The 27,653-nt window shown below is 34.9% G+C and overlaps 1 protein-coding gene across 15 annotated transcripts in view; it reads left to right on the forward strand.

The window, feature by feature from the left end:
• LOC106874748 (intersectin-1) overlaps positions 1 to 27,653 on the forward strand; it is a 254,063-nt gene that overhangs the window by 77,437 nt on the left and 148,973 nt on the right. For all 15 annotated transcript variants that reach the window (XM_089365718.1, XM_089365722.1, XM_089365714.1 and 12 more), the window contains 14 exons: positions 354 to 417; positions 3,206 to 3,402; positions 5,051 to 5,149; positions 7,981 to 8,131; positions 9,498 to 9,609; positions 10,028 to 10,177; positions 13,359 to 13,499; positions 14,080 to 14,164; positions 15,427 to 15,566; positions 16,396 to 16,508; positions 18,842 to 18,867; positions 21,307 to 21,654; positions 26,194 to 26,276; positions 26,569 to 26,696. In XM_089365718.1, the coding sequence (XP_089221844.1) occupies positions 354 to 417; positions 3,206 to 3,402; positions 5,051 to 5,149; positions 7,981 to 8,131; positions 9,498 to 9,609; positions 10,028 to 10,177; positions 13,359 to 13,499; positions 14,080 to 14,164; positions 15,427 to 15,566; positions 16,396 to 16,508; positions 18,842 to 18,867; positions 21,307 to 21,654; positions 26,194 to 26,276; positions 26,569 to 26,696 (1,837 nt within the window). The remainder of the gene's footprint in view (positions 1 to 353; positions 418 to 3,205; positions 3,403 to 5,050; positions 5,150 to 7,980; positions 8,132 to 9,497; positions 9,610 to 10,027; positions 10,178 to 13,358; positions 13,500 to 14,079; positions 14,165 to 15,426; positions 15,567 to 16,395; positions 16,509 to 18,841; positions 18,868 to 21,306; positions 21,655 to 26,193; positions 26,277 to 26,568; positions 26,697 to 27,653) is intronic.

Genomic DNA, 27,653 nt, shown 5'->3' on the forward strand with positions numbered 1-27,653 from the left:
TTTAATTTAGATAATTTCAAAACAGAAAGTTTGTCCAATAAAATCAACCCTTTAGCATTCGCATTACTCTGTCAAATATAATGCTTATAAGTTCATTGTTTTGAATTAATCATGCTTTATCTCATAGTTTCAAGATTTCAATGATGTGATTGTATATTTTTAGAAGGATATTGTAGGATAGGTGTGAGAAGCCAACTCTGGCTGGTTTGAACATAAAACAGATAGAATATTTTGGCTGAATATGGCTGATTTGAATGCTAAAGGGTTAAAAGCATTTTGTCTGGGTTGGTGTCAGAAGGGTTAATAACTCCTTGTTGCAAATCATTTTCATCTTATTGTGATTTCTGTTTCAGGTGTTGATGCTCGCCCTTTGCTACTTAATTCTGGTTTACCACAACCTATTCTTGCTCAAATTTGGTAAATATATTCACCTTTTTATTATTATTATTATCATCATCTTGTTTTTCATCCTTTCAAGGTTGATAAAATAAGTATCGATCAAGTACTGGGGTCGATGTACTCAACTAGCTCCCTTAAAGCTGGCAGAATTGTTAGCACATTCAATAAAATGCTTAGCACCATTTCCTCTGTTTTTACTTTTTGAGTTCAAATTCTTCAAAGGTCAATTTGGCTTTCCCTCCTTTTGGAGTCAATGCGATAAGTACCAGTTGAGCACTGGGGCTAATGTAACCGACTGATCTCCTCCCCACAAATTTCAGGCCTTATGCTGCCTATAGTAGAAAGTATTATCATTATTCTGGCCATGTGCCAAAATTTGGAACCATTATTATTATCATTATTTTAGTGTCTTCTTCATAGGCTTAATGCCAGTGTTTTCATGATAAGTATCTGATATTTTATCTAGCAGGATTGTAATTGACATTAGAGTTCTTCCTAATGTCAATTAGTCTGGGATGTATGCATATGTGAAAGAGAAAACCCTTTACTATTGTTGAGAACATGACAGACCCCTGTGGTGCTGGTGTCACAATAAAATGCATTCAGAATACTCTGTAAAATGGTTGGTGATAGGAAGGTTATCACTCCTTTTTAGTAAACTATTTGTGACATAAGGTCCTCCAACTTATCTAGAAAGGTAGTAACTTACTTGGATAGTGATTAACTGACAAAACCATGCTATCATGGAAATTGTCCTTTCTCCTCCAGTTCATAACCAGTGTTGGTTTGTTTATGTCCTTGAAACTTAGTGGTTCAGTAAAAGAAACTGAGGGGATAAGTATCAGACCTAAAAATATGTACTAGAGTTGATTTGTTCGACTAAACCCTTTAAGACTGCCCCAGCATGTTCGCAGTCCAATGATTGAAGCAGAGTAAAATATAAAAGATTATCTAGTGTATCCATTTCTTGTTTGAGATGGATGTAATTTGAGGAAGAATTTGGCTGCTGTATCTTGCAAAATGTGTGACCAAGTAGAGGTTGCCTTATTGGTAACCCAACAATGCTATAGATAGAAGAACAGAATGAAGGAGTAAAAAGGAGTGAGATGAGGGTTAACATAGAAAGAAGAAGGGAAGAGTTGTGCATGGTGGAGAGAAGTGTTATGTATCATATAGAGGAGTAGGAAGAGGAGAGGTTATATTGACAATATTGATGATCGTTAAAAGAACGTTATCTGAAACTGTAAATATTGAACACGTATCTCATGGTGACTTCTGCTTTATCATCCATCAGCCTTTCACTGTGATCTAATTACAAAAACCAATTATCTCATCTCAAGTCTTTGAGCAGCTCTTGCTCGTTTGTAAAGAAAGTGTTTTTTTCTTTCTTTTTGTTTTTAGTTTCCTTTTCTTCCCACCTACTCCTTTTTTTTTTTCCTCTTTATCACGTATTTTTCCTTTTTTCTGTTTTGTTTATTCTTTTCCCTTTTTACTTTTTGTTTTTCATTTTTTTTCTTTTCCTTTCATTTTTTTTTCTTCATTTTCCTCTCTACCATTTCTGTTCTTTTCCTTTTTCTTTTCCTTTACCGATTTTGTTTTTTCTTCAGTTTCTCACTTTTGTTCTTCATAACAACAGCTTCTGTGTTTTAGCTTTAATCATCAGTGTTCCTTCACCAATAAAAGTTCCTTAGGAACTAGGGAAATATATGCCTCTCAAGATCTTAATTATCTTCACTCTTCTACTTCTATTCACCTTCCTATAATGTGAGGGTACACCCTGATACCATTTCATCACCACCTTCTCCCTATTCTAGCTTGGGTAGCCATGTTATCTCCTCTACAGCAGGGCACCAGCTCCTCTCCCTATATTATATTAGATTAAGGTGGCATGCTGGCAGATTCTTTAGCGTGCTTAGCAGTATTTCATCTGCTGTTACATTCTGAGTTCAAATTCCGCCAAGGTCAACTTTGCCTTTCACCCTTTCGAGGTCAGTTAAATAAGTGCCAGTTACGCACTGGGTTTGATGTAATCGACTTAATCCTTTTGTCTGTCCTTGTTTGTCCCCTCTATGTTTAGCCCCTTGGGGGCAATAAATATATATTATATTGCACCCTTTTATCATAGGGCATAAGGCCACTTCCTCAATGCTATGGCAACACTCAATTAAGGGGTCTTGTCTTGCAAGTTACTTGGTGTCCCCATTTGTGCTGGTCCCACATAAAAAAGCACCTAGTACATTTTATAAAGTGGTTGACATTAGGAAGGGCATCCAGCTATAGAAACCATACAAAAGCAGACACTGGAGCTTGGCAGAGTCCTCTGGCTTCTTGGATCCTGTGGAACCATTCAAGCATGGGGTACACACATTAAATATGATGATGGTGATCATAAGAACCATCAAGGAGAACAAATATAGATTAACTGGCCACACCATGTGAATGAGGGACAACAAATGGACAGTCATGGTGATGGAATTGGACACCAAGACAATGTACAAGATCGAGAGACTGACCAAAGACAAGATAGTAAGATAATCTCACCCACTAACTGGAGACTACATGGGTATGACTGGCCAGTGGTGGAAGGAGTCCAGGGAAGGGTTCCTCCGATGGGAGTGATGAAGCCCTGGATATTGGATGGTGATGATCTGGTTGAGGAAATTTCACTGCTATTTCTAGTAGATTGTATAACCCCATCACAACTCCTATATTTACTTTGTATGCACATGTGTGTGTTTGTATGTGTATATGTGAAGACTTGACAAAAAGTCGGTCCAATTAATATTGTATTTTTCTGAAATTTCAGGAACCTGTCGGATGTTGATAGTGATGGGAAGCTTTCTTGTGACGAATTTTGCATTGCCATGCATTTGATTGATGTTGCTCGTACTGGTCAACCTTTACCTGCCAAACTACCGCCTAGTCTGCACCCTTCTACTTCCAATAGAGGAAGTCGCTCAAGTAGCCTCTCTGGACCGAGTGGTTCCCAGCCTGGCACACCAGGTAGGTTTTCCTTATCTATGTAGTCTGTTTATCTACTCTCTTTGTCTTTCTCTCTCTCTCTCTATGGTCCTAACACAATACTCTTTTGAATTCTATGCTTTTGAATGACAAATGAAGCAAAATCAATGTTTTTGTCTCTCTCTTTCTCTATCTTTTTCTATCTCTCTTTCTTGTCCTGTCTTTCATCCTCTTTTTTTTTTCTTTTGTTTCCTTTTAGGCTTTGTTTCTTCTCTCTTTGCCTCTTTTCTCTCCTCTTTTGTCTTGTTATTATTTTTGTTTTCTCTTCCCCCCCCCCTCTCTCTCTCTCTTCTCTTTCTAAACTCTCTGCTCTGCTTCTTTACTTTTTCACTGTCTTTCTATCTCCCACCACCCCTCACTCTTTCTCCTTCAACTATAATCTGTCTTTAATTTCTCTCTGGCATTTAATTCCTCCATCAGATCTTGTTCTTGTGTCTTTGCTTTAAGCTTAGTATTTTATAAACACTATTGTTTTACACCACCACCACCACCAATAATAATAATGTCCATGGCATATATTACCATATACTATTGTGTATTATATATTAATATATACATTGTCATTTTTACGTACGCACACACACACACACACACACACACACACACACTTATGATGAGCTTCTGCACAGTTTCCGTTTACTGAATTTCAGTAACCAATCACTGGTTGACTTGAGACTGCTGTAAAAGATGTTTGTCCAAGGTACCACACACTGGAATTGAACCCAGGTTTATGTGGTTGGGAAGCAAACCCCTTAACAACTTAATTTCATGTTTGACCATATCTATTGATACTATTTATTTTTACATGTGTATCTAATGTGTATGGCTCCTGTTTTTTTTTTTTACACTTGTGTAGAACTAAATTGTGACTAGTCAATGATGGAGTCTATACATGGTTGCCCAAACTGCTAAAAACAGCAGTCAAATCTCACTCAAGTTATACACTGCTGTTTTACAAACTGTAAATGCGCATTAGATACATTGGAAAATGGTATTCAGTTGGATACATGAGGACATGTGTAATATGATATATCTAGGACACACTGGATTAATGTAGTACTTGATACACTATATAGGAAGGACATATTGGATAATGTAGTTCTAGTTATACTAGCTAGGAAGGACACTGTGTAATGTAATCCTAGATACACTGTCTAAAGGACACTTTAGATAATGTAATTCTAGTGACATCCAAAAGACATTTTGGATAAGGTAGTCCCAGATGCACTATGTCATAGAGAAACATTATATAATGTAGTCCTAGATATACTATGAAGGATACATTGGATACTGTAGTCTGAGATACATGATATCTAAAACAAAACAAAAACGAATGTTCATTGCTGAAACCTCTTTGATCTTAACCAAGGGTGAACAAGAGGTAAACAACAAGGTAAACAAGGGGCTGTAAACAACAACAACAACAACAACAAAAACATACAAATGCATATCGGAATAAATTGGAGATTTCAGTCCAAACAAAACCTAGAACGGTAAAGACAGCTGATTTTTATGAGACTAGATATTCGCTGTTCGACGACTGTTAGCATTATGTAGCATTGTATTTCAGTATTTTTATTTATCGATATATATATATTATATATGTTTGTTTTGCTTGTTTTGTGTCAAGGCCCACAAAAAGATGTGTTTAGTGACCTGCTAGGACATATGGGAATGTCTCAATCTCCGACACCGACAAATGGAGAATCTAAAACTGATGAGTTACCTGGTTTGTATTCTTTGTTAGAATTTTTTTACTTGTTGTAATGTGATCATTCCGGAAGGTACTGCCTCCAAGGATTTAGTCGATTATGTCTATCTGCCCTTTACTTTGTCTGGTAATTATTTTATCGACCACAGAATGATTAAAAGTGAAGTTAGACTGTAACAGTATTTGAAATGAGGATCTAAAGAGATGTGACCAAATACCTACCCCAGTATCTTTGTTCGAACACTTTATTGTATCTACCATCTACCTACCATATTTGTGTGTGTGTATGTATATGTATATGTATATATATATATATATATATATATATAAAAGAAGAAAAAGAAAATGGAGATTGGGAAGTTAATAATTGTTTATTATTAACAAATCAATAATCTTCACTTATGGCTGTTTTCAATTAATACTCAATAAATATTAGGTAATAATATCTTCAGAGGGCAAAAAAATATACCCTTGGACGTTTTATATGTTTATGGATTCATTATAGCAGACTCAAGTGCGTATATATATATATATATATATATATATATATATAGGAAAATTAAAAATAATAATAAGGCAGAATGCTAAACTGGAAGCATATTTTAATAAAGATTTCTCTAACCGGCTTTCATTGCGGAGCAATTTTTCAAGAAGAGGGAGAATGAAAATGTTTTTTACAAAGAAGTACCAAATGAAGAAAATAATATATAAAAAAAATATATAAAAAAATAAATATACCAATACATTATATTGTCTTTGAGCTTTTGAAGTTCAATGGTAATTCATGTAGATAATGGTTGGAAAAATAAGGATGCATGAGAATTGAGAGTTGTGTTAGGTTTAAAAAAAGGGTTAAAAGTTTGTGTTAAGCAGGAAGTGTGGTGTCAAAACAGGAAGTGTGTGTTTTGACACCACACCACTTCTTGTTTTGACACCACACCACTTCTTGTTTTGACACCACACTTCCTGCTTAACACAAACTTTTAACCCTTTTTTTAAACCTAACACAACTCTCAATTTTCATGCATCCTTATTTTTCCAACCATTATATACATGAACTACCATTGAACTTCAAAAGCTCAAAGACAATATAATGTATTGGTATATTTATTTTTTATATATTATTTTCTTCATTTTGTACTTCTTTGTAAAAAACATTTTCAGTCTCCCTCTTCTTGAAAATTTGCTTCGCAATGAAAGCCGGTTAGAGAAATCTTTATTAAAATATGCTTCCAGTTTAGCATTCTGCCTTATTATTATTTTTCATTTTCCTATTATTTCTCCACGTGCGGTTAACACAACCCCACTATTTACTGACTTATATATATATATCTATATAAACTTGCATAGTAGACAAACGTGGCAAATTACCTACCGTGTGTTAAGGCTAAATGTGACAGTTTGTATAAAAGAAAAAGAAGACACAATATCCCATCCAAAAATAAAAGTATTTAAAAAAGATATAAAAAATATCAATCAGATTATGGGTAGGAGATAGCAGTTTTCTCAAACCAGCTACATTCAGCTTCTACCACGGCCTCAAGGAAGCTCCGGTGTCTGTCACATACATTCCTCACTGTGTCTCTGGGAAGATCTTTGAATATCTTGATATTGGCTACCTGCTCAGCCTCAGTGTTGCTGGCAGGTTTGTGTCTTTCTCAACCATGCCCCACACATAGTAATCCATGGGACTACAATTGGAAGAATCAGGGGACCAGAAACTGGGGCTATGAAGTTGTAGAAATTCTCTGACAGACTACCGCTAACTCTTTCTGCAAGTATGACAAGGAGCTGAATCCTGCTGCAACACATATAGCCTTCCAGCAGCAACTCTCTCCAGCCAGGGCTTGACCACAGTCTCCAGCTTCACATAGCCACCTGAATTAAGCCCAAGGCCTTTGTCCTGCCATTGTTGGATGAATCTAATGGTTGTGAGCTTAGCATTCTTACTGTCAGGCTGCTCAAAGTGAAAGAGAGAGATGAATGTGTGTGTCAATGAAGGAGTCTCTTTGTGGTTGTTTGATCTGCTTAATAGCAGTTATTAGTTGCTATCTGAACTGCTTATTAGTTGCAGAATTAGCAGTCAAAGTTTGAAACCACAACCTACTACTATCTTAATAAAGGAAGGACACATTGGATAATGTGAATTCTAGATAATTGATGCCTGAATGAAATAGGGGATGGTCATGGCTGGAACGCTTTTGGTTATAGATATCTACATGATGAGGTCTGACCTGTGGTTAAACAGCGCACACTAAGAGACATGCAAAATATACATGTGCAGTTAGACTTCAATGTATTCAAAAGTCACATGTAGTTTAATTGTTGATTAATGAAAAATTTCAAGAATAAACTTAAAATTTTTCAGTGTGTTTAATTAATTTAACCCTTTAGTGTTTAAACTGGCCATATCCAGCCGAAATATTCTACACATTTTACATTCAGATCTGGCTTTTCACATCTACCTTACAAGGTTATTTTAAAAATAGACAATCGCATCATTGACATCTTGAAGCTGCAAGATAATGCAGGATTAATTTGAAACAATGTGAATAAATAAGCATTGTGTTTGATAGAATAATCTGGATGCTAAAGGGTTAATTTGTTTGTTTATAATAATCTGATTATCAAAAAAAAAAAAACTAAAAAGGGCAGCTGGCCAGATAAAGTCTGCCGCAACAAACTCCATCCAAACCATACAGGCATGGAAAAGAGTGTGTTGAAAAGATGATGATGATTATGTAAATGTGTGTGTGTGTGTGTGTGTCTGTTTATGTGTATGAATACGTTTGTGGATGTCTAACACTATTCTCGTTTGTTACAATGTTTCTTTTCTTTCCATTCTCCAGTCACATTTGAAGACCGAAGGAAAGAGAATTTTGAAAAAGGTCAAGCTGAGTTGGAGAGGCGCCGTGCAATATTACAGGAACAGTTGAAACGGGAGGAGGAACTGCGTTTGGAAAAAGAAAGGAAGGAACATGAAAAACGGGAACAGCAAAGGTAAGATTTCACTGAAATTTCTTCATATAAGAAGTCTGTTCCCCGATGTTACATGGTTGTAAATACACCTACACCGGTTATCAAGCCATGGTGGGGGACAAACACACACACACACACACACACACACACACACACAAGTATATATACAATGGGCTTCTTTCAGTTTCCGTCTACCAAATCTATTTACAAGGCTTTGGTTAACCCAGGGCTGTAGTAGAAGACACTTGCCCAAGGTGCCATGCAGTGGGACTGAACCTAAAATCATGTAGTCAGTAAACAAACTTCTTACCGCACAGCTATTCCTGCTCATATGTAATTTGTGGTGACAATGTGTTCTCCTACTTTAGAGGCTTGTGTGTTTGTGTGTGTGTGTTGTTAATTTGGTTTATGAGCAATGCCAATTAATCATGCCAGAAAGATTGTGTGTCTGTGAGTATGCTAGTAATACTGAACTAACATATAATGTTAGTGTGCATGTATGTGTGCATGTAGTTTGGTAATACTAACGTATAATGTTAATGTGTATGTGTACCTTTGTGTTGACAAAGCGTTGTCCCATTTGAGATGTGTTAAAACATGTCTACGTGTCTCTCATTGTAGTGTTGTATTATTCAAACTGATATTTACCGAGTGTGGGAAAATTTGGCAGGTGCAGCTGTTGCAGCTGTTCACTGCATTCATGAATGGCAGAGTGCAAGGGCAGAACTGATATTTAGTTTACTCTGATCTCTATCTTTTATCTTTTACTTGTTTCACTCATATTGTTTGCGGCCATGCTGGGGCACCACCTCAAAGGGGTTTTTAGTCAAACAGATTGACCCTTGAACTTATTTTTTGTGTTTCTTATTTTAAAGTAACCTAAATTAAAACTTTTCATCAAAATTTCATGTCAATTTATATTTCAATCACAAGCTTAATAATGACAAAATTACCTCACTAAATTCTTCTTTATTTTCAAAATTAATTATAATAGTAGCAGTGAAGTTTATCAGAAATATGAAAACAAAAGGGTTGAAGCATATTTTTCCACCTTCATTTCTTAATGCAAGTGGGGAGAGGAAGTTCTTATATTGCTTACAGACTGACCCTTGCTGACTGGTGAAGTCAATACTGATATCTGCTGGGTATATGTGCTTAGAGAGAGGGAATTTCAGAATTTTGTTGTTCTGGGTGCCAAAAGTTAGGTGTGCTCAACGAGGGACTTCTGTTAGTAATACACTCTGGGGATGGAAAAGCCGGCCTAAAAACAACGATGATAATGGCAGTGCTAATGGTGGCAGCAGGGCTGCTTCTGCTGCTGCTGCTGCTACTGATGATAATGTTGTTGTTGTTGTTGACATGTAGTCTTCTTGTATTCTTGTGACAGATTGGAACAAGAACGAAAACGCCAGATGGAGTTGGAGCGCCAACTTGAGAAACAGAGAGAAATTGAGCGGGAGCGTGAAGAACAAAGACGGAAAATGATGGAACAAAGGGAGGTAAGTGAGAGGAACCTACCACAACACCCTCCACGAAACTTTTTTTTTTTTTTTTACCTTATCAGTTGTTGTTAATCAGTAACCAATAAATATTGGTGCACAGCAATGGTGTTAGCTTGGCAAAATCAATAGAGTATCAAACAGACGATAATGATGATCATCATCATTGGAAGGATTAAAAACAAAGTTGACCTTGGTTGAATTTGAACTCAGTAAATGAAGTGCTAAAAGAAATGCTTCTGAGCATTTTGTTTGATGTGTTAACAATTGTGACAGCTCACAACCTTAATTATAACGATAATAATCAAAAACAAAGACAGAAGACCAGACATTTTTGCTGTAGGGGAAAATTGATTATATCAACCCCATGATTGGTATTTTATTGACAAAAATAAAAACACTCTTTGGTATATTGCAGGCTGCCAGGCGAGAATTAGAACGGCAAAGACAGATGGAATGGGAAAGACAGCGTAAAGAACACCTTCTGTCTGAGAAACACCGTGAATATGAACAGTTAGAAACTCTTAAGTCACAGAGCAGCAATTTAAAATGTGAACTAGAAGCATTGGTAAGATTTTCTCTTGTTTTCAAGTATTCTGATTTTGAGGAGAATTTTACTTTTCTTTGAAATGTAATTCTTATTTATGCTTCAGGTCTCATTCATTCATATGTACATATATGTATGTACATTGTGTGTCTGTGTGTGTGTGTGTGTGTGTGTGTGAAGGAGAAAATGGTCATCACTGAAATTTGATGGATGGCCAAAATCAAGCAATAATGTGTGTGCATTGGAACCTGGTGCAGCTCTTGGCTTTGCCAGTTCCTGTCAAACCATTCGACCAATTTCAGCGGGGAAATTCAAGCATTAAATGATGATGATTTCTGTAGAAATGTGTGTGTGTGTGTACATGCGTGCGTGTGTGTGTGTGTGTGTGTGTGTGTGTGTGTGTGTGTGTGTGCATGCGTGTGTGTGTGCGTGCGTGCGTGCGTGTGTGTGTGTGTGTGTGTGTGTGCTGTGTGTTGATAGTATGATTTGTTTTGTAGGTGTTTATAAAAATTAACTCAAATACAATGGAGTGTGTATTATAAGGTTGTTACCTATTTGGGTCTATGGAACAAGTGCCTTATGTGTTTTGTGTATTTTGTGTCAACATGTAATTTGTTCTTTTTCTTAAATAATAAATGAGACTGTTTTACCAAAATAATATTTTGTATGTTTCTGGTGTACATCCATTGCAAGGTCTTTATTATCACAGTAAAATCTTGCTGTGTTGATGATATTATATTTTACATCATATAATGTATATCTACTTTGGGTGTCATTGATGATAATAGTTCACTTCTATCATAAGTATTCACCACCATCAATAATTGAAACCGACATAATTGATAACTATATCAGCCTACTTTCATTTTGCTTTCTCATTTCTGTTCTTCCTTTATTACCATAAAGACCCATGTAATTTATGCACTTTTTTTGCAAAAACAAAAATAAACTTTAGTGGGGTGCGTAAATTACATGAGTAGATCGTTTCCAGAATTTTTTTAGAAATTTTTTTGGTTGAAAAATGATGTACAAATGTAAACATTTATACCGGAGGTTGACTCATTTAATGTCAGAATAGGTTTTTATGGAAAAAAATATAATAAAGTTGACTTTTATTTATGCTGGATGGTATAATGCTTACTTTTTCTGTATAAATTTACTAAAACCATTAAATGGTTAATTTTTGAAGTTTGATGTTCATGTTAGTAATCACGGTCTGGGATCATATTTTACATTGCTTGGAGTTTCTACCAATCACAATGGAGCACCATTGACATACAGAGTGATATGGATAATCTCAATTGTATGGTTTTACTTTTATCTGTTTTTCTTGTTTTGTTGTGTGATTGGCTAGATTGTTAGGGATGGTAAGGAAAAGGATGTAAATGTTTACAATTTACTATTTACATCCTGACTACTACCATTCTTGACATTGTTGGGAGCTACCAACTATTAGGAGCAATGTGCAGCTGTTCAGTCGCAATTACATCTAAAATAAGATTTTCCTGAACAATTTTAAAACTTTTATGTACTACAATGAGTAAGTATTATAATTGCTTATAATGGGATCAATGTATTGTAATCAATTATAACGGAATCATGTATTGATGCTTGGAGTTACCACTTATAAGGATAATAGTGAATAAGGAAAGCATATAAAGGTGATAATCAACATGGGATGGAAATAAACTGGTAAGCGATGATTTATTATCTGTTATAAAATACAAAGATTGCCATACATGAAATAACATAACCAAACAGGTTACCATAAGGATGTGTGAGAGAGAGATTTCGTGTTAGGCTGGACTGTTGATCTGTAGATGACAAGTTGACGTACTGGTTGGTGGTGGCATAGAAAAGCAGTCTGTTGGTCATGTGATGTAAACAGAAGTATGCTAAAGACTGAACATAATCTCTTGTGGGCAAGAAATGTAAAATAAAGTTTATTATAAACACTTCGTAATTTAATAGCTTTCAATGTGATACCTGTTGAACAGAAATTATTTTTATTTAATGAAAATTTAATAAAATCTAATCAAAAGTAAGTGAAATTATGTTAAATACGACTAAATTGAAAACCTATTTCCCCTGGCTATATCAACAATTCTGAAAACTTTTGGGTGCGAATTTTACATGAGTAGAAGCTTTCTTTTTCAACAATTTTTATCCTGAAAATCACCTGCATAAATTACTCAGGTGCACAAATTACATGGGTTTTTATGGTAATTGTATTATCTCAACACTTCCAAGAACCTCTCTCAGTTTCTTGAAGCAACTGCTTCTCTTTTCTCTCTAAAACTTATATACCACAGTAATAATATTTTAATGGTGCTTGGTAATTTCCTACTTTGGGAGAGCTGTTGAAGAAGTAGTGTGTCTAGGCTTTTAATTATTATATATATATTTATATTACATATGTGTGTATGCATGCACACACACACACACATATATATGAGGACATATGCATATATATATATAATTTTTCTTGAAGAGTTCGGTTAAACGAATGAAACTGCTAATTTTCCAAAATTCTGACTGCCTCCTTTTTCTTAATGTACAATATCTGTACACCACTTCAAATACACACACACTCTCCCCACCCCTCTCCCCCACCCATCTCCCCACACCCCTCTCCCCACCCTCTCCCCCTCTCCCCCACCCCTCTCCCCCACCCCTCTCCCCCACCCTCTCCCCAGCCCCTCTCCCCCACCCTCTCCCCAGCCCCTCTCCCCCTCCCCTCTCTCCACCCCCTCCCCCTCCCCACCCTCTCTCCCTCTCCCCCTCCCCTCCTCTCCCCCTTTCTCCCCCTTTCTCCCCTCCCCTCCCCCCTCTATATATTTGTGTATATATGAATATCTGTATGTGTATATATATATCTATGTGTGTGCATATGGTGCACACACACACATACACACACACACGTGTGCACACACATACGCACACACAAATTATGAAAAGTTAATGGTGGTCAAATTCTATTATTCATGTTTGTATACATATATATATAGATATGTATTTGTGTGTGTGTGTGTGTGTCTATGTATGTATGCATTTGTGTGTAAATGTGCACACACACACACACACACGCACACGCACACGCACACACGCACACACACACACACACACACACACACACACACACACACACACACAAATATAGGTTTATGCATTTGTGTAATATACGTATTTTATATATATGCAGGAAGGTAAAAAAAGTGAACTTGCTCAGAAGATCACCCAAGTTCGCAATGGGGTCGCTGACTTCACAACGAGCATTGAAAGGATGCGTCAATCCAGGGACTTGAAATTAGCTGATATCGAGAGGTTTCAACTACAGTTGCAGGTAAGTTCTTTCCATCAAGACATTTGCATTTACATATTTATTTTTCTTATTCAGTTACTGTTCTCTTACCTTTTGCTTGTTTCAATCTTTAGACTGTGGCCATGCTGGGGTACCACCTTGATGGGTTTTAGCTGAAGAAATCGACCCTAGTACTTGTAATTTAAAATATTTCTGTTAAAGTCTAGTACTCATTCTATTCTATTGGTGATTTTTGCTGAACTGCTAAGTTACAAGAATGAAAATAAACCAACAATGGTTGTCAAACAGTTGGGTGGGTGTGGCGATAAGTAAACACGCACACATGCACACACACACACACACACACACACACACACAGTAGACTTCCCCACAGTCTCCATCTACTAAATTCACTCACAAGGCATTGGTGGGCCTGGGTCTATTGTAGAAGACACTGGTCAAAGATGCTGCATAGACAAAAAGCCACTAAGCATTTTGCCCAGCATGCTAATGATTTTGCCTGATCAGTCTTAATAATAATAATAATAATAATTCATAACAACAGCAACAACAAAATTCTGTGGCAATTGTCTTATTTCTTTTTCTTCTTCTTCTTCTATAGGATCTCAGTCAGAAGTATTTATTATTACAGCAACAAAAAGAACAGCTCAATTTGAAAGTTGAAACGGCTGGTTCAACACCAGCCTGTATGTATTACTTCTTCACAGTTATTGTTTCAATCTTATGTTTTGTTCATTCATTTACTTTCATCATCTCAAGTTTTTTATTTTTTAATAGTTCACTATTAAAACATTAGAATATTCTGCAATGCTTTATGTGTATATGTGTGTGGGTTTTGCAAACTTAGAACCTGAGGGCAGATTTCTTTTGCATTTCTTTGTCTTATATTGTAAGTTCTCTAAATGAGAACTTCGAATTTTAAGGTTTCACCTGTTTGTGATTAAACTGGAGTTTCTTACAAGTGATTGCCTTAATCCTTTTGTTACCATATTTCTGTTGAGATGCTCTGTGTTTCCTTCAATTAATTTTAAATATAACAAAGAATTTAGTAAAATAACTCATTAAGCTAGTGTTAGGAACATAAATTGTGACTAAGGTTTGGTGGAAGATTTTTATTCAGAACTTCTGAAAACAAGACATTTGTACTACAGAACCAGAAACGGTTTCAGCCAGGTTGGTATCAAAAGGGTTAAAATACTTATATTCAAGAAGGTCCTCTTTCTTGAATATGTGTCTAAAAAAAACTCCACAAAATAACAAAAAAAAAAAAACAGCAGAAAAGCACATCATTTTCATTTTTACCAATGACCCAAGTCTCCAAGACAACATGTGCCAGCAAGTGGGTTGCTCTATGCAACTGACCATCTTGCATGTAATAACAGCCAAGTTTCTCTCTTCAAAGGAGAAGAACAGATTGGATAATGTGGTCCTAGATATAGTTTCATAAAAGTGGGGATGGCCATGACTGGAATGTCTTCAATTATTGGTCTACTTGATCAGGGTGGCTTGTGGTTAAGCAATATGACCATCAGTCCTCATCAACCCTTGGACATCACAGTCTTGAGTCCTTAGTTCTTATGGGGACAGTGACCCATTTTCCATGGCATACAATGGATCTAAATCACAACATTACCTCCTGAATGGGACACCAATTTTCTTTTTAATAAACTAAGATTTATATTTAGACCTATTATTTTATGAATATTATTATTCACAAAAAATGAACCAGTAATTCATTGGAAATTACTATTCCTTAATGAGGCTATTTTAACCTCTAATTGTATTTCAAATTACACATATATTAGGGAACTAAAATCTTATAAGTGCTTAGGACCTCTATGGGTCCTAATCCGGCCCTGGTAAGCCCTAACCATTAAGTCATGCACCTTCACTAAAGTTGCAATATACATGATGTAACGGCTAATTTCTTTTATTTTTCTTCTTGCAGCTGAAATGCATCGAACCCTGTCGCATGGAGTTGAAATGAAGAAGAATGCAATCGAAAAATTGACCAGGGAGCTGGATGAAATGGAGAAAGAAGCCAAATTGAAACTTCTTGACATTGAAAATGCCACTGCAGAACTCAATGTAAGTATCTGAATCAAACAGAAAACTACATGACGGCACCATCATCATCATCGTTGACATCACCATCACCACTTTTATCATACTTCTTCCATGACCACCTCCACATTTTTCTCTTCTTACTCAGTAGTTTTTTCTTTATTGTTATCATCCCATATTATTATCATTGCTGTCTTGTTTTCCTCCTCCTATATATATATATTGTTAATACTAAAACTCTAGGGATGTTTGTGTGTAGCTGAAACACCCCAGAAATAGTATGTTTTATCTTAATTTTTTTTTACATATTTATTTTCATACTTACCTTTGGCTGTGCAGTACAAATTTTTGTGACATTTGGACCTCTATTTAAATGATTAAACACAATTTTTGTTATTTCTTGATGCAAAAAAATACATGGCATCAACACACTTACACACATATGATGAATGTCATGGCTTGTCAATCAAGACAAACACACATTCGCCATCTGTGACATATACTCACACATACATATATATATATATATACATACATGTATATATACATATATACATACATACATATATATATATATATATATATATATATATATATATATATGCATACATACACATATATATTTATGCCCATTGCATATAAAAACCATGCCAAACCTAACCTCACCTGTGCTAGTGCTATGTAAAAAAGCACTGAGTCCATTCTGCAGAGTGGTTGATGTTAGGAAGGGCATCCAGCTGTAAAAGTCCTGCCAAAACAAACATAGTAGCCTGGGGTAGTTTCCTACCTGGGCGGCTCCTGTCAACCATCCTACCCATGCATGCATACTGTATACTGTTTGTTTTCTACACAGGGACTGAATAAACAAGTAACCGAATTGCAGAGTGACCTGATGAAGAAACTTCAACAGAAGAAGAATGTTTCCAAACATTCAAGACCAGATAAATTAAAAGAAGGAATTCAAAGGTTTGCAACAAAACAATATACTCACCTGCTCAACACTCTTTTTTTTTTTTTTTTTTTTTTTTTCTTTCATTTTAAATTTATCGTTTTTATTCATTTTAATTTACACAAAATTATATTTCCCCGACCCTTGAACATTTTCCTAAATAATCATGGGACAGGTAGCAGGCTTCTTGTAAGGTTAAGGATTTTGCTTCACAGCCATGTGATTCTAGTTTCAATCCCAGTGTGCATATTACCTGAGGGCAAGGTTAACATGGTGTTGGGTTGACTAAAGCTTTGTCAACAAAACTTGGTAGGTGGAAACTGTATGGAAGCCTCTCAGATGTCTGTATGTGTGTGCAGGGTTGGTGGTGGGCTTAGGTGTGGTTTACGCACAGGCAGGCTGTGTAGCTGAGAAACTTGCTTCTCAACCATGTGGTCTTCGGTTCAGTCCCACTGCATGGTACCTTGGGCAAGTGTCTTATACTATGGATTCAGGCTAGCCAAAGCCTTGTAAGCAGATTTTGTAGACAGAAACTGAAAGAAGCCTGTTTGTCACACTCTGTGTCATGCTGAATCTCCCTGAGAGCTATTGTCAAGGTTACATGTGTCTGTGGAGTGCTCAACCACTTGCATGTTAATTTCATGGACAGGCAGTTGTGTTGGTCTGATCAAATGGAATCTTTGTTTTCATAACCGATGAAGCGCAACTTATTGGAGACTTTTTTCAACATTATACTATTCAAATCAATGATAAAACCTCTCTCTGTCTACATCTGTGGTTTACAAACTTTGTGCTGCAAGGGTCTTTTAGATACACTATAGATTTCTAAAACAAAATTTAAGGGCCTTAGAAAACCCATTTAATGCTTGAATATCTTTAAAAATGTGTTATTTGTAATTTTCTTTTACTGAAGCATGATTGATAAAACAAGGTAAAAATATTTTTTTTCTTTATTTTTTTCCAAATCCTTTTAATTATAAAAACAGTTTTCTTTTCATAACCCTGGAACCGATATATATATATATATATATATATATATATGAACACCCATCAAGCTGAGCAAAATCGCAGTCATGGTAGATACTGGTGGCATGTAAAAGCACCCACTACACCTGAAGAGTGGTTGGTGTTAGGAAGGGCATCCAACCTTAGAAAACCATGCCAAATCAGACTGGAGTCTGGTGCAGCCCTCCAGCATGCCAGCCCGGTCAAACCGTCCAACCCATGCCAGCATGGATGATGATGATATATATATTTTGAGACCTCCTTTGGTCACAAATGACCATCGGATTGCACCTAGAAAGATACCCTCCCAAGCACAAGTCCAAGCAAAGTTGTTTATGGAAGACCAGCAGTCGCCCGTGCATACTGACCTCCCCTCTTCATGTCACCAGTGTTATTCAAGGGAAAGGCAAAGGGGCCGATACAGCTTGGCACCAGTGACGTCGCAACTCATTTTTACAGTTGAGTGAACTGGAGCAATGTGAAATAAAGTGTCTTGCTCAAGAACACAACACGCAGCCTGGTCCGGGATTCAAACTCACAACCTCACGATAGTAAGCGCAACGCTCTAACCACTGAGCCATGCGCCTTCACACGCACACTGGATTCAGTGTTATTAACTCCCACCTCTCCCCACTCCACCAAAATTACATGGTCCAGTTATTATGTAGTAATCTTAATTAGTTATTTCATTGGCTTCATTATATGAGTGGTCACACCTTATTGGTCTACAGTTTTCCTTTATCTGCGCATAATTATCCTTCCATTGTTTTAATGTTCATATTTCCACTCATGCCAGTATAGAAAATGGATGTTAAATGATGATGATGATGATAATAATAATAATAATAATTTTGATGCTGATTCAGGCTGACCAATACATTGACCCTTTAACATTTAAACTGGCCATATCTAGCACACCTTATGATTGACCTGTTTTATGTTCAAGCTGGCCAGATCTGGCCTCTTACACCTATCCTACAATGTCATTCTAAAAATAAACCATTACGTTAATGAAACCTTGAAGCTATGAGAAGATGCATGGTTGGTTGAAGACAATGTTAATAAATAAGTATCACAGTTGACAGAGTAATCAGAATGCTAAAAGGTTAAGTGTGCACATCTCTGTGGAATATTCAGCCACTTACACATTGATTTCACAAGTAGTGAATTCAGATGCTCATCATTAAGACCATCAGAAATCTCCTTCCCCCCATCAATATTTCTACAAGCCAATGAAACACCTAGAATATCCACTCCTTTGGTTTATTATATTATCGTTTATGAAAGTAATCATTAAACATTTGTTCTTTTGTTTTCAATATTCTTTTGTTTTTTATATTTTCAGAAGTAGTTTAGAAGAACCAATTCAAGGTATGTAATTTTGTTTTCAATGAGTTTTCAAAACAATTATAATTGGCATTTGATTGTTTCTTATTTACATGTGTAAAGTGGTTGGTGTTAGGAAGGGCATCCAGTCATGAAACCCAGGCCAAAACAGACCTCACCGATGTTGTTGCTATGTAAAAAAGCACCCAATTCAATTTGTAAAGAGGTTGGCATTAGGAAGGAATCCATACCAAAACAAACATTGGGGCTTGGTGCAGTCCTCTGGCTTGCCAGCTCCTGTCTACCTGTCCAACCCATAACAGCATGAAAGATGGACATTATATGATGATGATGATGTGTATATAGAATATACAGGAGTGGCTGTGTGGTAAGAAGCATGCTTCCCAACTAAGTGGGCTCGCTCCTACTGAGTGGCACCATGGGCAAGTGTCTTCTACTGTAGCCTCGGGCCGACCAAAGCCTTGTGAGTAGATTTGGTAGACAGAAACTGAAAGAAGCCCGTCACATGAATGTGTGTGTCTGTGTTTGTTCCCACACCATCACTTGACAACTGATGCTGGTGTGTTTACGTATCCGTAACTGAGTGGTTCAGCAAAAGAGAACGATAGAATAAGTACTAGGCTTATAAAGAAGAACTGGGGTCGACTACAGGCAGTGCTCCAGCATAGCCACAGTCAAATGACTGAAACAAATGAAAGAACATAATTAGGGATTGAATTCATAAACTTATATTGGACCCATATTCCCTATTTCTTCTTATTTCTGGGGTTGATGGTGTTAACATCTCCCCCTCCCCTCAAAATTGCTGTCCTTGTGCCTTAATCAGAAACCATCTTTATTTCTATATGTTAGAGCTAATCCAGTAAACTCCTTCCTACCTGGCGCTGCTGGGACCGGAAGGTTGCCAGATAACTGAAATTTCTGGATATCTGATTATTGCTTTTGAAATGTCTTGGAAACAACTTGCACATGCAAGTGCTACCAGTCAAGAACTCCGCATTCCGGAAGCTGGCGAGTGCACGGGGTCACCAGGAGAGAATGCATGCTGTTTCGGGGCCTACCTCTCGATGGCATCAATGCGCACTGGTCCTCCTCACTGATATGAGGCCCCGCTTGCCAGATCAACGGGTTATTAAATAAAGCTCAATATTTCTCTAGCCATCGCTCATTGTCTCTTTTTAACCATATCACCTTACAAAACTCATTAAAAGTATCATCATTAATATTCTGTATATAGATGAAATGAGAGAAATAGAAAGAAATAAAAATATAATTTAAATAAAGAATAAGTTTTATTAACCTTAGAAAATGCAGTGAAAAAGAATACTGTACTGTACTTTGAGAAGCAATAAACTGTTTTAGACGAGTAGAGATCGTTATTCTTTTAATTGCTATTAGTTTAATACAAATTGGCACAAATTCTCTTGGCTCTAATTTGTAACACATCTTATGTTTTTTCTTGTTGTTTGAGAGTTCCAGTTATTTAGATACTGGATAAGAGGGAGTTTACTGTATATCCCATTTAAAAAAAAAAAAAAAAAAAAAAAGCATAATTAATCTAAATATCTTATCAAAAATAGTTAAAAGCCCGATAAAGTTCATGTAAAAGTAATTTTTATTTTTGTTGAATTGAAAAATATAAAACATTATGAATATATATTTATCAAAAATTTTAAAAATTTTCCTTGTTTTTGTTTTGTAATTTTAATGTACTTAGCTTTTTTATTATATTTAGTTGTAATTTTTATTAAATCAAAGAAATCATTATTATCAATTCTTATTGTAGTACATGTGCACCTGAGCACTATACACAATAATTTCATCATTATTACTATGTCAAGGCAGCAAGCAAGCAGAATCGAAGCAGGTTGGTCAAAATGCTTGGCAGCATTTCATCCATCTTTATATTCTCAGTTCAAATGCTGTCAGGACTGACTTTGCCTTTCATCCTTTTCGGGTTGATAAAATAAGTACCACTGGGCACTGGGGGTTGATCTGATCGATTTAACACCTCCCCCAAAATTGCTGGTCTTGTGACAAAATTTGAAACCATAATTATTTCTTATGTTTATAATCAATTTTCCTCAGTTCTTTTAAAGTCATTAGCAAAAGAGTATAATTAAAGCCTTGTTGAGATATCCAAGCTGAGTCAAAATCTAATTAGTCTGATTACAAAAGCAACAATACCGTGATCTTTACAGCTTTTGTATATGTTGTCTTTTGTAAAATTATAAGTCTTTAACTGTTCTTCTCCTTTCAGCTTATTTCTATCTAACTAGGTCTCTATTGTCTGCCAAGAGGACTTATTTATTTAAAAAACTATTTAATTGTACTTTTAACAGAACAACTACCAATAACAGACTGTGTTTTTGTATTGTATATTTGCCAGATTTTTCATTTGTTTTTTTTTTTTTTTTTTTTTCAAATTATTTATTTGTTTTGTTTTCTTTCTTATTTTCCCAGAGATTACTGAAGGTAAACAAGAGGGGTGGTTCAATGCAGACTTCAGTTCTATGGCTAACAATACTCAAGAGAAGCAGCAACAAGCACAACAACAACAACAACAACAGCAGCAGCAACCACCACCACAACAACAACAACCGGTTAGCGATATAGGCTGGGATGCATTTGGCAACCAATCAAACGAAACTAACATTGAAGATACGTGGGCAGCTGATATTACAACGGCAGCAGACAAAACCTCTGCTGCTGCTGCTACAACCACTACTACCACTACAACAACACCACCACCACCACCATCTACAATTACTACTACCACTACTACTGTGGCTGACTCTAGACAATCTAGTGGTAGGTTACGTTTGCATCAGCCTGTCCCTCTCCATCGATTACAGTTTCGTGAAATCATTGCTGTCATCTTCAAATTTCAAACTTGAAACATTTCACTGTGTATATGTGTGTGTATGTGTGCATGTAGGTATATATATATATAAGTATATGTGTGTATATGTAGGTTATATATATATATGTATATATATATATTTAAATATGAAATTGGGATGACAAAGGATTAAATAATTGTGTTATGAACTCCATTAGCTTACAGCTGTTTCTGCTACAGGCCAATTACTTGTTACTGCTCTATAGTTGAATGGCACATCATTCTCAGGCATATGTACATTGAGTTCTAACACCAGGTTATTAGCATCACAATGCCTAAGTGAAATTGTAAAATATATATATATATATACATAGCATTATAAAGAACTCATAACAAGATCAATATCTTCTTAGTTTAAGTTACTCACTTTCCATCAGAGCATAGGCTGTCAATGATTTTCTCCACTGTTCTTGACTCTGGACTGTCCCAGAGGGAAGGTCTTTCTTACATAAGGATGTTGGCCCATCACTCATCCATTTTTACCTCTGGCAAGAGGTGGTCCATATTAGTCGGGCTTTTATCCTTTGACCTGTCCAGTATGGGAGGCTCTACCAGGAGTTTGCACTCTGCTGGCATAGCTCTCAGGATCATAGAGGCACACGAGCCACCTCACTGTGACAACGACTGGTATACAAGATTGTAGAATATACAAAAACTGTATTTTAAGCTGGTATCACATATACTCGACTATTAGTTTCATATTGTATCTGACTTTCAAGTGATTGATGTAAGAAAGAAGGTACTGAATAAGCATGTTAACAATACAAATTTTATTTTATAGTGAGGAATATTACACACACACACACACACACACACACACACATACTCTCTCACACACACTGTCACTCACACATGTAATATGATATAAAAACGCTTTAGTTTATATCAGGTTATCTTTTGCCTATCCCATCAAAGAGCACAATTTAGGATTAAGATAAAAAAAAAACAAGCCTATCTTCAGAAACTATTCATATTTGATGGCATATAAGATGCACATTTTGTCCAGTAAAGAAAAAAAAAACCTTTAAAAAAATCACCTCATGTCCTGTATATGACGTTAGGCCTTTGATGCATTCAAAACTTTTTAGTTGAATATGTGCTGCTGAAATTGGGGTGCATCTAATATATTAAGTGCATCTTCTATGCTATCAGATATGATGCATTTAGGAAGGTTGATTATTTAATGAAGTTGCTGTGGTGAAGTAAAGTAAACCCTGACCCTTGTCCCATACATAAATCACCCAATGTCGTCATGGTTGTCAGCTGTAGTTAAACCAAGAAACCATTTATCCGTCAAATATTAAAACTAACCTCAACAACTACTGGATAACACTACTCCCTCCCACCATCTTTAAGCGTAAACTCACATTTGCTGAGAAAGACATTAAATTTTCCGTTTCAAAAAAGCTCTGCTTCTCCAATTGTTAGCTCATGGAGGATGGTGTATGTATTGAACCTACTGTTTTCACATTTCAAAGTGAGTAATTGACAGTCATTAGTTTTCAACCTAGATAGTATATTTATATTTACATCCCTCTCTCTCTCTTTCTCTCTCTCTCTCTTTGTTAGTATCGCTCAAGCATGCTGCATTCATCTTCTATTTAATTTCTCTCTCTGTCTCTCTCTGTCTCTCTCTCTCTCTCTGTTTTATGAAAGTTATTTTGAGATGTTGTCTATTTTGTGTTCACTCCTCAGTTCACTTTATAATTCTACCATCACATTACTTGCATTTTTTTTTTGTTGATTTCTAACAATAGAAAAACTAATTTAGATTTATTCAGTTGGAGAGTACCATTGTCTTTTATTGGACATTCAGGCATTTAGAAAGCATGATGTTTTCCATATTTTATTTGACTCTGGCTAAAGCCATCATCTCTTGGGAATTTAAACATTATTGTACTTCATAAGTGGGGGGGGGGGAAACAACAAACAACAACAGCAAAAAAAAAAATCAGTGTATCAAAAGCTGAATGTTCAAATTCTAAGAAGATTGCTGTCACAATTTTCAGGGTTCCTGAAATGTTAAAAGAAACAATGAAGAAAAAAACCCCCCTGATTGGTACAATTAAGTTATAAAGTCTCCATAAGTAAGACATGGTATTAGACTTTGAATTCAAGCTTTGATATGAACAATGTTCTATAAATTTTAGCAACATATTCTGTTTTGTTTCAAAAATTCTTAAATTCTGAAGAAATGAGATAACGTTGTAATGTATGCTTTATCCAGAGTTTCAAACCAATATTGATTATTAGTGTTTTTTGTAAAGTTGTTAAATTAACATTTAACAAATAACAAAGCAGACCCTGTCCCCTGCAAAAAAATAAACAAAATAAATAATAATGAAAAATAGAAAAAAAAAAACCTGACCCACTGTTAGTTTCACTTGTTAGCTGCATGTCACCACTTAAGTTCTATTCACTAAGTGTTCTGTAGTTTTTTTTAGCACACCTCTGTCCCATCTGAGTGGGAATTAGTGTCAGCATCTAATTTGCACACCTTTTTTTTTTGTAGTTCTGTTGTATTATATATTATATGAAAGGCTGGGTTATTGTTGTTGTTGTTGTTGTTTCTTTTTATTGCCATTCAATAACAACTGATTAAGTCGTTAATTTTTTCTTTTCTTTTTTTTTTTTGCCAAAGAATTTCATATAATAGATATGTATTTTTTTTGTCTCTATTTTCTAGAAATAATATTTAATTTATTTTCATCCTCTCCAAAAATTGAAATTGGAGAAATATTTACAATTTCGGTACAAATTACGTATTGTATTGTATTATATATTATATTGTATTATATTATATCAAATTATATTCAACAGCTGAGGAAAAATATGTTGAGGTATGGGCTACCATCTCATATAGGTGGTGAGTTGGCTATGCCACTGCACAGACAGACAGTCACATATTTCATTGTCTCTCTCTCTCCCTTTCTCTCTTTCTCTGAGCAAAATTCCTGATGTTGTCTCACTGATGTTGAAGAACAAATACCATTTGTCTTTCTGGCAGACATTTGCCTGTGATAGAGAAATATCTTATCCAGGAAAGAGTTGTCTCTCATTTGTTTAACATGTTTGTTTTATAGTTCGACCTCCTATGTTCAATGTTGTAATAATGTTTGTAACAAAAAGAATTATTATAAAAAAAACCCGAAGTAAAACTTTGTAATATTCAACTAGTGCATTAATTCATGTTGAGCCACACACACACACACACACACACCTGCAGTATTAATAGAATGCAGGAAACAGGTATGGTATTCAATGCTTTATAAAACATACATGTGTTTTGATGAATTAACTGTTATGATTTTGTAAATGCTATTGAAACATCATATAATCTTGTAATTTACCTCTTCAGTGTTCAGCAAGAAATCTTATGTGTGCCCACACACTCACACACACACAAACACTTGTGCTGTAGTTTCCATGTAAAATAAGGCATAAACCATTCAAGTCAATAATATTTAAAAAACAGTGCTTTATCTAAAACATTTTCTTTGATAACATTATTCTAATTGTCACGACATGTCTTTTAGTGTTACACTACCAACAACCTTAACTATGGAATGAAATCCAGACGTGATTAGAATTGTTAACATAATGAAACAGTTACAAAGATATTTGAATGCATAATGTATGCATCAAAACAGAAATAAGAACGTTTGTAAAACATGAAGTTACTTCATGTCCTGCCAGTTTGCATTATTCACAGCTTTTGCTGTGAATAACATCTTTTGCTAGTATAAAATAATATATGTATTTTATACTACTACTACCCAACGATATCAATTTCTCCCTGCTAAACATGGGTGCAGTCATGGTTGTGTGCTTAAAAAGCTTGCTTCACAACTATGTGGCTTTGAGTTCAGTTCCACTGTACAGCATCTTGAGCAAAAGTGTCTTCTAACACAGACTTGCAAGTTTGTATTTGGTTGACAGAAACCTGTTGGCAGAACTTTTCAGGTTGGCTGATTTAACCATTGTATAGTTTTAATATCTCCCAATGCCTCATCACTTGAATGACATTAGTAGAGACCCCTCTGTTGTAAGCAATCAAACCAGCTCTTCAGTCTGTGAACAACTTCCTGCATTCTTCCCATGAGACATGAAGACACCAAGAAGGCTATGGGCACTGCCCTTCCTCTGCTGACTATATAACTTAAATAACTAAGCTATAAACCCAGATAAACCTCTCTAAGGACATTTACCACTTCATCGAAAAACCATTTACTGTGCCATTTAGTCCAAACTTTTTCCTGTATTGTTTGTAAATAATGACTTACCATGTTTGTTTGTTATTTTGTAATCTTTTTTTTTTCATTTATTTCCCTCACACTCAAACTTAGATTTCAAACTGATGTAATGTTCTTCCCTTTCAAAAGACAACCTATTGTCATGTGTGTCTTATCTCTTTTGTGACATATCTTCCTTTATTATTGTTTTTATAGTTAAAAAGCAGTACAGAGCCCTTTATCAGTTTGAGGCCAGAAACCATGATGAATTGTCTTTGATGCCTGGAGATGTCATCATTGTAAGTTATCATTACTCTGATTTCAAAAAAAAAATTTCTTTTGATTTTATCACAGCTGGAAACTGTGCTGAAGCCCATTGTTCACAACTGGGGTTGATTTGCACTCCAGCATGACCACAGTTCAATGTTTGAAGCAAGTAGTTTTATGTATGTGTGTGGTCAGAGTTGTTTCTCAGTATTGTATTTCTGTTGAATCATAATTCTCATAGATGTTTCTTTGTCTCCCTAAGTGCCATAAAAGTTTTAATTGATAATATTTGTTTATTCATTTGTCTTATATTTTTTTTAACAGGTAGCATCAGCTGAAGATGAAACTGTTCCTGGTTGGGTCAGTGGAGAACTTGATGGGCGAAGTGGCTGGATTCCCAAAGACTATATGGAATACATTGGTGATATTGAAGACACCGCTAATTTTGCAAAGTGATTATCGTTCCTGTTTTGTAAATAATTTCTTCAAAAATATTTAATGATTTCAAAAGGCAGCTCGGCGGAGGGGATTAAGTCACTTACATCAACCCCAAAAGGATGAAAGGCAAAGTCGACCTTGGCAGAACATGAACTCAGAATGTAGCAGCAGATGAAGTACCCCTAAGCATTTTGTCTGCCATGCCAGCAGTTCTGCCAGCTTGTTGCCTTGTATAATAATAGTTATTATTATTATTATTATTATTATTATTATTATTATTATTATTATTATTATTATTATTATTATTATTATTATTATTATTATTATTATTATTATTATTATTATTATTATTATTATTATTATTATTATTATTATTATTATTATTATTATTATTATTATTATTATTATTATTATTATTATTATTATTATTATTATTATTATTATTATTATTATTATTATTATTATTATTATTATTATTATTATTATTATTATTATTATTATTATTATTATTATTATTATTATTATTATTATTATTATTATTATTATTATTATTATTATTATTATTATTATTATTATTATTATTATTATTATTATTATTATTATTATTATTATTATTATTATTATTATTATTATTATTATTATTATTATTATTATTATTATTATTATTATTATTATTATTATTATTATTATTATTATTATTATTATTATTATTATTATTATTATTATTATTATTATTATTATTATTATTATTATTATTATTATTATTATTATTATTATTATTATTATTATTATTATTATTATTATTATTATTATTATTATTATTATTATTATTATTATTATTATTATTATTATTATTATTATTCAGTAGTTTTATTTTTATAACGTGCTTTCACTTCACTACCGAGCGCAGCTCTGTGCGCCTTGGGTATGTGCTGTGGTTTGCTGTGGTGCTCTTATGTTTACTGTATTGA

The sequence above is a fragment of the Octopus bimaculoides genome, chromosome 18, assembly GCF_046866305.1.
Source record: "Octopus bimaculoides isolate indiv1 chromosome 18, ASM4686630v1, whole genome shotgun sequence".
Lineage (NCBI taxonomy): Eukaryota > Metazoa > Mollusca > Cephalopoda > Octopoda > Octopodidae > Octopus > Octopus bimaculoides.